This window comes from Nothobranchius furzeri, chromosome 16 (assembly GCF_043380555.1).
Source record: "Nothobranchius furzeri strain GRZ-AD chromosome 16, NfurGRZ-RIMD1, whole genome shotgun sequence".
Taxonomy (NCBI): Eukaryota; Metazoa; Chordata; class Actinopteri; order Cyprinodontiformes; family Nothobranchiidae; genus Nothobranchius; species Nothobranchius furzeri.
The window spans coordinates 28,694,595-28,706,718 of NC_091756.1; the positions used below are offsets into that span (position 1 = coordinate 28,694,595).

Consider the following 12,124-nt stretch of genomic DNA (forward strand, 5'->3'; position numbering starts at 1 on the left):
TTTTAAAACAAAAACGACTTGAAATTTGATGTTTCAGATTTGAGACTTAACTCAGGATTTGAGGATAACACTTGGAACTTAATACAAAATCCTGACTTGGTCCCGTCTGCTGAGCTGCTTCTTGGTCTTGTCTCCTTTCAGGGAGCTAAATGCTTCGACTACGATTCTTCTTTGCAACTGCTCGTCACAGGAGGCCGTGATGGAAAGCTAAGAGTGTGGACCTCGTATGTGACCCTGAGCCCTGTAGGGATGCTGCTGGGTCACCACACTGCTGTGTTAGATGTTGCAATCTACCAAGCTGCTGATCAGATCTTCAGCTACTCCAGAGATTCTGTGAGTGTGAATGCATGATGTTAATCTTACAGATTCCTCCTGTTTTTACTCTTTAGTTTCAGATCAGCAAACTAATTTGTTTGACAACAGTGATGTAGGTTAAAATATCTCAAAAAGGTCAGCCAGATGAGAGACATAGTCTCTCCAGTGTGTCCTCGGTCTACGTTGGGTCTTCTCCCAGTTGGACATGCCTGGAAAACCTCACAAAGGAGGCATCCAGGCGGCATCCTGACCAGATGCCAGAGCCACCTCAACTGGCTCCTCTTGATGTGGAGGAGCAGCGGGTCTACTCCGAGCCCCTCCCAAATGACAGAGTGTTGCACCTCATCTCTAAGGGAGAGCCCAGCCACTCTGCAGAGAAAGTTCATTTTGGCCGCTTGTATCCTCAATCTCGTTCTTTCGGTCACTACACAAGGCTCATGACCATAGGTGAGGGCAGGAACGTAGATCGACAGGTAAATCGAGAGCTTCGCCTTCTGACTCAGCTCTCTCTTCACCACGACAGACCGGTACAACGCCCTCATCACTGCAGATGCAGCACCAATCTGCCTATCGATCTCACGCTCCAGTTTTCCCTCACTCGTGAACAAGACCCCGAGATACTTCAACTCCTCCACTTGAGGCAGGACCTCATCCCTGACCCGGAGAAGGCGTTCTACCCTTTTCTGAATCAAGACCATGGTCTCAGATTTAGAGGAGCCTTGGCGGAGTCCAACTCTCACTGGGAACGAGCCCGACTTACTGCCGACAATGCGGACCAAGCTCTGACACCGGTCATACAGGGACCTAACAGCCCATATCAGAGGGCCTGGTACCCCATACTCCCGGAGTACCCCCCCACAGGGCCCCCTGAGGGACGCGGTCAAACGTCTTCTCCGAATCCACAAAACACATGTAGACTGGTTGGGCAAATTCCCACGCACCCTCCAGGACCCCCTAAGGGTATAGAGCTAGTCCAGTGTTCCACGGCCAGGACGAAAACCACATTGCTCCTCCTGAATCCGACGTTCAACAATCCAACGGACCCTCCTCTCCAGGGGACCACCACCCCGGTCTGCCAGTCCAGTGGGACTGCCTCGATGTCCATGCGACACTGTAGAGCCGCATCAACCAACACAACCCTACAACATCCAGAGCCTCAAGGAACTCCGGGCAGATCTCATCCACTCCTGGAGCTTTTCCACCAAGGAGCTTTTTGACCACCTCGGTGACCTCAGAACCAGAGATTGGAGAGTCCAACCCAAAGTCCTTGTACTCTGCTTCCTCACTGGAAGATGTGCCAGTGGGATTGAGGAGGTCTTTGAAGTACTCTGCCCCCCGATCCACAACGTCCTGAGTCTAGGTCAGCAGCACACCTTCACCACTATAAACAGTGTTGATGGTGCACCGCTTTCCCCTCCCGAAGCGCCGGATGGTGGATCAGAATCTCCTCAAAACCAAGCATAAGTCTTGCTCCATGCACCCTCTAATAGCCTATTTAGAACAATTATGTAATGATTCCACGTTGTTCAGCCATGCCTGTCATGCCTTTCTGCCAGTCCTCCTGTTACTAATCAGCTTCACACAGTTCACCTGAGCCCTGCTGATTGTCTCCCTTCTGCACCTGTGCGCTCCCCTTTTTAAGCAAAGCTCAGGATCTGCCTCCCTGCCAGATGATCGGCAGCCTTGTGCTAGTAGAGACTCCAGCGATAGTTTTCAGCCAAGCCCCAGGTTATATCCATTACAAATTATTTAAAGAAGGTTAGAATGGAATTCCTCCACAGTGGTGTCATAGACTAATCACTAGTTATCAGCTGTTGGTTCCAACCAGTTATTGAATTTAATAACTTTTTCACACAGGGCCAGGATGCTCAAATGACTTAGTTTCCCCCAATACATGAAACCTTCATTTGAACACTGCAAGCTGTTTTTGCTCAGGTTATGTTTCTACTACAGAAATTTGTTTTCTGATCTGCAAGAGGCCAAATGTGTCTTTTGAGAGGTTGTTGCAACAAATCCATGATGTGATGGTGGTTCACTTTGCCAGGAACTGAGGGTGTGGGACATTTCCGGTCATCACTGTCTGAAAACTGTCCGCCTTCAGTTTCCCTGCATGCAACAAGGCTGCATGCCAGAACATGGCTACTTCCCTTTCCTGCTGCTGAGGCCCCCGCTCCCTGAGGAGACACCGCCTCATTTACTGGTGGGCTGCAAAGACTACCTGGCACACCTGAGCCTGGCTGAAACTAGAAGAGGTGTGGGTGGCAGGTGGACAGGTGAAGGAGGGGAGCTTGGGGCAGAACTGGAAAGCAGCGCACCTCTGTCCTGTGCTCTGTACAACCCCACCCTGACACAGGTCGTAACCGGTCACGTTGACTCATCTGTCTCTCTGTGGGACGTAAAGACCGGGAGGAGGAATCTTTGTATTCTGAACGCTCATGGAGAGGAGAGACTTACCTGCATGGAGCTGGACTCTTCTCACAGAAGACTCATAACCGGAGCTCCAAGTGGCACCATAAAGGTCTGAAACCCCTCCCATCAATGCCTGCAGAAACCACCCTGCTCACTTCCTGTGAGGCAAACCGTTAAAGCTTAAAAAATAAATCTTCTGTTTCGCTTTTTCCAAGCAGGTGTGGAATTTACTGAACGGTCTTAATTTGCACAAGTTGGAGCCTGTCATCAACTCAAAGGTCACTGGGCTGACCTGTCTCCATGGCAACCAGCTGCTTGCTGTGGGGTGGAGCCGACACATCGTTCAGTACAACATATCAGAAGTTAAGGTAAAATCACTGCAATTAAACTAAGCACTGTTGCCTTGCAGCAAAAAGGTGGAGAGTTTGAATCCCAGCGGTGGCCTTTCTGTGTGGAGTTAGCACATCCTTCCCATGCATGTGTGGGTTTCTTCCCACAAACCAAAAATGGAGACCAAATTATCATTAGGTCGGAGTGTGTGAATGATTGTTTCTGTGTGTACCTGTGATGGACTGGTGACCTTTCCAGGATGTCCCTGCCTCTTGCCCAATGGCCGCTGAACATAGGCACCAGGCCGTGATCCGACTGAGGATGAAGTTGTACAAAAATGAACGGATGATGTACTTCCACTGAATTTTATGAATATCAAATAAAACAAAGGATGTAATTACTTTAGCCTGGGCTGATTTGACACATATTAAAGGGAGAGTTCAGATCTTTTAAAGTGGAAAGATTTTGGCCTCATATGAGTTGAGGCTATATTGCTGAGCCTTGCTGTGACTAACTTTTAGCTTGCAGCTGCTAAAGTCTCCATCAAATTACCACAATCATATGTAAACAATAGTGTTATGTGAAATTTAGAACCTTTTTGACACGACTAATAATGTCCACACAAGCCACGGTTTCCTTTAGATTAGAACTATTCATGTTAATGCAGCAATAATCCGATCTGAGAAGTTTGCTGGTCAACGCTAATGTTAGATACACATCACCACAGACTTCTGTTAAAATAATCCTGTCATGTTAAACCTCAGTTCAACACTTCTACGCGGTCTTTCCTAGAATCTGAGAGTGGGTTGATGATTTTGTCATCAACAGCTGTCACCGTGATGATTTACAACTCCGTGTTTCCTTTGAGGACGTTAACAACAGTTTGGACCTATTTTTGTCCCAGTTACTCCAGACTAAAGTCGTCATGTTCACTAAATTTGAATCTTTTGCTTTATTTAGAACACACACACACACACACACACACACATACACATACACACACACACACACACACACACACACACACACACACACACACACACACACACACACACACACACACACACATGCCCTGGCTTGCAGCTCCTTATAAACATTAGAGTTTTTGTAGCTGTCCTGCCTCTCGACTTGTTACTTCAGTCAGTCTAAAGGTTTATAATCTTATTTTATGTTGTGAAAAAAGCACAAGCCTTCCTAAATGAGTCTTTAGTTTTCTACAAAAACACCATGTTTTTTTTTTCTAATTGAAATGGACTGGCTCAAAGGGACAATGTGTAGTTTTTATCGTCAAACTCTGGAAATTTCCATCAAAATGTTGTTAAAAAATAATTAAATCATTCCCAGTTGTTGAAACATATTGGCGACTTCTTAACTCGTTCACTGCTAGCATTTTTCAGCGTTTTCCCAGTTTTTTTAAGAGTCACAGAACATTGCGCTCTATGATGATGTCAACGCCAAAACTAACAAAACAAAGAGTAGACTCACCTCTTACATCAGGAAGAATCCGAGCGTTATCCATTCTTTCATAATCCGTTATCGAATTGTGATCGGCAGAAGCTTTTCCGGTTTGTGCCTCACCTTTTGTACAGCAGCGGCCCAAAACGATCTCCTAACACATGGATTTTCTGCCTCCTGATCACGTGACGTGTGACGTACGCAGATGAAGATCGGCTTTAGAGCTGGGATGTTTATTGTCACGGTGCGGGGGCTCGTTCTGACGCCCACACAGTAAAAATATGCAAATGACGACTTTAGTCATCATTGGCAGTGAATGAGTTAACATATAACCATAGAATTCAGGTCTAAAATACATGGGAGTGGGTCTAAGTCTCTGGGCGACACCACATTGGATGCCGTGTTTCCTTCTACGGGAGTCATTGAGAACAAAATGCATTTACTGATTTGTAACAAATGGTTAAACTTTCACCTTTCATAGACGTTGTTTTACACATTTACCTCTTTACTCGTTGCCAGTGATGAAAGGGAGTCTGATGTGCTTGTCATTTTACTGAAGTTTGCACTCCCCAGGGCTTTTTGACCCTACTGGGGATCTATTGGTATGGTCTTCCTCCAACACAAAAATGCAGCTTGCTTACAACAATTTAGGTATCTACTGACCCCTATCGCCAGGAAAAATACACACTGTCACTTTAAAGTAATCTAATTTACTCACGAGTAGATTTAGCAGATCGTATGATGATATCTCAATACAAGTAAACAATTCTGTAACTTGTTTATATCAGTGCCAAAAAATCCCTGAGCAATAACTGGAGTGCAATACTACCAGTTAGTAGGTCAATAGTGCAAAATCAATTTTTTTTCTCTAATAGCACTTACTTTAATGTGTACAATTTTCTATTATTACTATTGTTTTTTTTCTACTGTATTTGTATCTGTGGCCTGAAAGCTGCCAATGAAATGTCATCATGCGTACGAATGATGACAATAAAAAAAATTCTTATTCTTAATGTTTCTTCATAAACTCTCTTTGAAGGATCTGAAAGTGACAGCAGACATGTCTTGGAAGTCCAGCGATGGTCATAAATCGGATATCATGGCTGTGCGTCAGTGCTCCCCCCTGGGGGTCATAGCCACAGCGAGTCATGATGGAGAGCTGATCATCTGGAGGCTGGACACGCAGCGACCAATCATCCACCTCCAGAGGGGTACACAGTAAGTTGTTTTCTGTGAGACAAAAGAAACTCTGGCGCTCCTGTTTGTGGAAGTAAAAGTTTGTCAGGAGTAAGGAAGTGATGGGATTAAGTCATACTCATGATATGCAAACACCTCAACAACAATGGGACCCTTCTGCTGCCTCCGTTCGCTCTTCTGTCTTGGGTTAAAAAAAATGTAACGCTGATGTGTTATCTCTATAAATAACTCAAGCCTGAATGTGTCCCGCCATGTTGTGGAGTTGCTAATGCTAAGAGTTAGCTTCTACTAGCCGAGACGCGCTCTGCTCTCTCCTGGGTGGTAAATCAACAGTCTCAAGCCGAGGTGGGTGAATCCATGAATGTAAATCTCGCTCTCTGATATAGAGCCTGGCTTTTTCTGACCTGACAGGTTTTTTTTGCCTATTTTCTTAACCCTTTGATGCATGAATTATGAAATCTTCAACCATGATTTTTTAAACAATTTTTTTCATTCACCTTTAGGTGTGAATGAAACAAATTTCATATTTACATATTTTTTTACACATAATTTATTACATGTCCATTTCAGTGGACAGCGTGCATTCTGAGCATGAAATATGTTGGCTTGGCTTACTGAAGTCCAAATGGAGGGGCTCAAATGCAATAAAGTCTTCAACAGCTGTGCTTAATAGCAAAAATAAATAAATAACAATTTGAGTACCTGTCCACTGTAGTGACCATTATGCATCAAAGGGTTAATACAGGAAATAGGGGTAGGCTGCATGTAAAACTCAGTATGACCTATCATATTTCAAAAAGAACAAGTAATGTAGGTTTCACAGTGAACCTCTGCTTTAAAACTTATTTCAGACCTGTTGTTCTTATTCACAGAAAGTAATTCTTAATTAAAACATTTGCATTGAATCCTTTCATGCCTGACACTTAAAGCAGTAATCAGAATTGTCAATAAGGCAGACAGAATTTTCAGTATTTCATTGTGTAATCAACAAAAGGAAAGTAAATAAAACTGGTGCTTGTTGACTGCAGAAACCGTTTTTTCCAGAGGGGAGAAGGCATTTGTAGCATCTGATGCAGCCAGTTTTGGGAAAGCGCTCAGTGCAAAAACAGAAACTATCTGAGTGCTCAAAAATATGATGTTTATGCTAACTAAACAAGGGAAATTCTAAAAAAGTGACCAAACAACAGAATACGCAGAGATCCTGGGACAAATGATTAATCAGAGGTGAAAGCAGATGTTTTAGGAACACCAAATGGTGACTTGGCTTTCCCCGCTCTGCTCAGCAGAAGTTTTGTCTGATCAGGGTGTTCAAAACCAAAATGGATCATTTGTTTATAAGAAGTTCGTGCTCCTTAAATGTTCTTCCAGTTTCCATTTTGATTCTCACAATGCATGAGTTTGTGATGGTGCAAGAGCCCAGGAGGAAATCTAAATTGTGTCAACAAAGCTAACAATACACTGTAATGTTATAATTAGGGGTCTGTGGGGCGTGCTTTTATTACACAGAGAAACAGATTTCAATGTTGGTTTGATTCTGGTAACTAAACATTGCACAATTTAGCATAACTGAAGCCTGGAGGCACTGATTTGTTCAGAAAGGCTGGCTTCTTTGTGAGTAAAATCCTATTTATAGTATTAGTTTATGCTTTGATTGTGTTTCCAGAGCGGCCCTTCCTGTGGACAGCCTCGTGTTCCTTCAGCATCGACCTGAATCCATAACGTTAAGGGACAGGGGTGTCCTGGTTTCATCTCAGGCTGGTTATCTGTGTTTCTGGAGCGTCACCGGAGTGAAACACGGTGAGAGGAACAGGGACCACGGCTTCGTCAGAGATCATGCAGCCAGATCAGTCCGAGCCAAAGCTCCTACTGTAGAACTGTTGGAGAATTGGCTGTCAGTCGAGACGACCTTCCTCCTCTGAGATGAATTAGCGTACAGCGTAAGCGCCAGCTCTCAGACTGAGCTGTCGACTTGGCCTCCCGCCGCTCCCATTTCTGCCAGCCCACAACTATGTCTGTTTCCAGAGCCCATCTGTGTTTAGTGGTGTGGGATTCAAATACTTTGACCGCTGCATATGCTGCTTGTGTGTAGGAGACTGCATGGGTGTGTTTGTGATTCTCCAGATGAGCTGGTGCAGCTGTGTGCACATGTGCAGGCTCATACAGGTGTGCATGAATTTCTTTTAACATTTCACTCTCACCCCAGGTTGTTTTTATGCTCCGGAGCAGCCAGGTGAACGTGTGCTCATCATGAGCTCGGATCAGATTAAAAACAGCATCCTGGTCTCGGGCGATACAAAGGGCTGCCTTCAGATCTGGGACATTTCTTCATACGCTGTGGACATCCAGTCTCAGGTGATTTACTGTAGAAGACATAAATGTGTCTAAGTCCCAAAAGAGACTGATGTCTTTCTGTGCAGTCAGCGTGTGAGCAGCCTCCACTCCTGCAGCGTTGGAGCGCTCACTCAAGGCCACTGGTGTGTGTGGAAGTCCTCCATGTCGCTGACCGAGAGTTCCTCCTCACAGCATCTGCAGATGGTTCAGCTGGACTCTGGACTCGGGATGGGGATCATGTGGGTTGTTTCGGACAACTAGAGACTTGGAGCATCACTGGACCAGCTACTTACCATAGGCAAGGAAAAAGAGCTGCGTTTACTTATTTAGTTAAATGTGTCCAACTCTCATTTCATCAATGCATTTGCAGTGGTCTTGCGTAGGAATGAATGCTTTGTAAGTCGTTCTCTGGGGAAACAAAGCACTGGTGCACCATGGGAAGTGGCTTTAGATGACAGGATTTAGACTCCTATTTTCTGATATTTTGACATTTTGTCTCTGATTGAATAACCACTACTTCACACTGGAAGCATCAGCGGAGCAGGACAGCAGCAGAAGGGTTTACTCACCACTTTCGCTGACGTCCAGTAGACACTGGGAGTATCTCAGTCACGGAGTGGCCTTTCTGCTGTGCTCCTCGCTGGACTCACAAGATCACAAAATCCCTCGAGTTTATGCCGCCCGCCATTAAACCAAAAAGAAGGAAACCCCATTTTTTAAAATTACTGTTTGATGTAATAAATGAAGTTGTTGCTCTCCACTGCCAGGAATAAAGCCATTAAAAACACACAGCTGCACTTCTGGAATGATGCTGGGAGTAAATATGCCATTATGTCACTTGTAGCTACGTATTCTACATAGACATGAAATTGCATTGCTGCAATAGTCTTATTTTGAAAATCACCAGGGGTTTTTAACTGGAACTCATATGTGATTTCCTGTCTAGCCCTATACTAACTGTGTAAATGTTTGTTTCCAAGAAGCGGCTCGTGGCACAAAACAAACCCAATTCTGTCTCTATCAATCAATCAATCAGATTTTATTTATAAAGCGGTTTTCAAACAAAGTGCTACTCGAAGTGCTTTACAAAATGGCCCCAAATTCCCATGACAGTTTAAAAACATTAACAGACACACACACACACACACACACACACACACACACACACACACACACACACACACACACACACACACACACACACACACACACACACACACACACACACACACACACACACACACACACACACACACACACACACACACGAGTAAAAAAAAATATATTCCGCTGAGTCCAGATGAGCCAAGTAAGGTAATGAGGCCAAGCAAGGAAACGCCATCAGAAGAGCCGTCTGCCCCAGCAGCATCAGTTCTTCCACACTAAGTCAGGGCACTCAGAGGAGGGGGAGCATAGACCCCCACCTCCACTTATGGGCCATTCCCATCTGTACCGGGTCGGCCCGGGCCGGGTAGCCCCGGTCGGCCCCAGCCTGGCCCGGTTGATTCCACACATCCTTGCCTTAAGCCCATGTGGGCTGATTCTACCCACCAATCAGAGGCTTGCTCTAATGGAAGGTGTGAATTTGCTGTCAGCAGTGAGTGTGTTGGCCCTGGTCGGCCTGAAGCAGACCCCCTCGAGAAGAGGGCTGAGAATGAGCCTTGGTTGGCCCGGAAAAATACCAGGCCACCCAGATATGTAAACAACCTACGCTACCCGGCCCGGGCCGACCCGGTACAGATGGGAATGGCCCATAAAACGCCACCTATAGAGCGCCCAGGAAGCAACAGTCGACCACCGCCCCCGGGACAGAGGGCCCCCACAAAGAAAACACTGGATTAAAATGAGTAAAAATATGAAAATAAACGAGCTAATATAAATGACTAAAGTAAGAAAATAAGTAATAAATAAAATCATATAGACAGTAAAATAATATTAAATAATGAAACAATGCTAAAATATAATCATATAAAACATGCAAAGCAAGCAATAAAATATAATCATGTAAAATGAGAAATAAACTATAGTAAATATTTAGATAAAAGCTAACCTAAATAGGTGGGTCTTGAGCCTGGACTTAAAAACATGAACGTTCTCTGCGGCCCTGAGGTCCTCTGGCAGCTCGTTCCAGAGGCGAGGGCCGTAATACTGGAAGGACGCCTCGCCGTGAGTGTGTGTCCTGACTTTAGGGATGACCAGGAGATGCCTGCCAGAGGAGCGCAGAGGTTTTAAACTGCACTTAGACACCGAGTGCTGTGGGTGCAAGTGGGGTGGTGCGGTGGCATCCGCTGGCACAGGCCAGACAATGCCTGCACTGCCCGCTCACCACAGCCATGGAATACACCTCATCAACACACAACACTATAATGGAGCAGGCGAAGGGAGACTAGGGGTCTTAGCACACCTCTGTTGTCGCTTGGCTTCCTGGGGCTGGAGACTAGGAGGGAGATCTGGCTGTCTGGTTGGGGTCTGGGGTGGTGGTTTGCTGTGCTCAGCGTTGGGCGGGGGAGCCTGCTCATCAGCACCCCAGCAAAAAGGGTCAAACTCTGGTAACCGGTGATGGTTGTACCCCATGTGCAGCAGTACCGGGACCAGAGTTAATAGGGTGTGTATGTGTGAGCATGAGGGAGGGAGTGTGTGACTGTGTTTGTGTATGACTGTATATGTCAGGTGGGGCCTTTGACTCCTCCCCTCTCCTGGGACCTCCTTTGATGATATAGATCTTCGTCTCCCCTCCCCCTGCCACGTGGGGTGTGGTGCCTTGGTCTGCCTGAGTGTTCGTGGCTCCCGGGTCAGGGGGTTTAAGATTTTTGGCATCTGCCTGATCAATCCCGGTGGCTGCCTGGTGGGGTCTGGGTCCCTGGGCTCTGCTGGGTCCCCGGCGGGGGTAATCGCCCCTGGGTCCCGGGTCGCTGGGTCCCGGGCTCGGCCGGCTAGGGGGTGGGAGGCGGCGGGCGGGCCTGTGGGCTTGCCGCTGATATCTCCCCGGACTCTGCTGGCTGCTGGTTGTGGCCCCCCGGGGCAATCCACTGCGCCTCTCGAGGGAGGCGGGGGGCCTTTCTGGTTGCAGTGCCCTTGGGGTTCCTGTGTTCTGGGGCAGTGCCTGGATCTCTGGGACTTGGAGCTCCCCCCGTCTCCTACGCATCAGGCGTGACATTAAAAGCAGACGCTTTGATGCTCCACCTGAGAATAAATCTGTAAGGCTTGTCACCAGCATTCAGACATCAATTCTGCTCGCTTCACAGCCAGACAGGACACGGTTGAAAAAATAAAATAAAGCAATAGCAACTCCACCACATAGCAGAACTCTGCAGGAGATGAAACATTAATATTGCAAAGTAGAGTCAGTGGTTGCATTGCTGTTATGCAATTAGAGGAAAATATCCAAATATCAGGGAAGAAGTCTCCAAATCCTGACATCTGAACCCACTTTCTCCTCCAGCTGACATCGGCCCTTACCCAATACTCGCACTTCCACACTTGTTCCCTTCAATTGTGTGTATTTATACAACATCATTCATCTGTAGGCAGGTAACGGAGCTGATTTTGGCGAGATGAGTCCTATATGTTTTAAAATAACGATGACAGGTTTTATTTATATAATCAAGCCGTTTTAATGTGTGTCCATACATTTAGTCAAGCTGCAACACAGATGCAAAAGAGTGAAGGTTCTGGATAAAATCAAATGAAACCATAAGTACAAAACTACTGTGGAAAACTGTCATGGAGCAAAGATCTGTTTAGTTTTAGGAGCTAATCGCAACGTTTTGAAGCCTGTTTTGATAAAATGCATCTTTGTGATCGTGCAAGCATATTTCCCTCTAAAACACATTCTGCATCCTGCAGGAGGAGGCATGACAAACTGATAGAGGACCCTGCAGAGATGGGTGAGAAGAACAAGTTTCTGACCCTGCCTCTCAGGACCTCTCCTGTTCTACAGGTAAGGGTTCAGAGTAAATGTTCTCTCCTCTGAAAAACAGCGTTCTAATTGAACCAAAGCTAGTTCAACCTCCCTAAAGAGCATTCCTCACATCATCATCCTCTGAAATCTGGAGTTCACCTTTGGGCAAGCTCGCCTCTTCAGGGC

General features: G+C 46.0%; 1 protein-coding gene across 1 annotated transcript in view; it reads left to right on the forward strand.

Annotated features, from left to right (window-relative positions):
- Positions 1-12,124, forward strand: part of LOC107388196 (cilia- and flagella-associated protein 337) — a 28,774-nt gene that overhangs the window by 13,299 nt on the left and 3,351 nt on the right. Inside the window, exons 9-16 of the mRNA XM_015963615.3 lie at positions 142-333; positions 2,360-2,833; positions 2,943-3,092; positions 5,549-5,727; positions 7,370-7,503; positions 7,910-8,058; positions 8,124-8,335; positions 11,884-11,977. Of these exons, the coding sequence (XP_015819101.1) occupies positions 142-333; positions 2,360-2,833; positions 2,943-3,092; positions 5,549-5,727; positions 7,370-7,503; positions 7,910-8,058; positions 8,124-8,335; positions 11,884-11,977 (1,584 nt within the window). The remainder of the gene's footprint in view (positions 1-141; positions 334-2,359; positions 2,834-2,942; positions 3,093-5,548; positions 5,728-7,369; positions 7,504-7,909; positions 8,059-8,123; positions 8,336-11,883; positions 11,978-12,124) is intronic.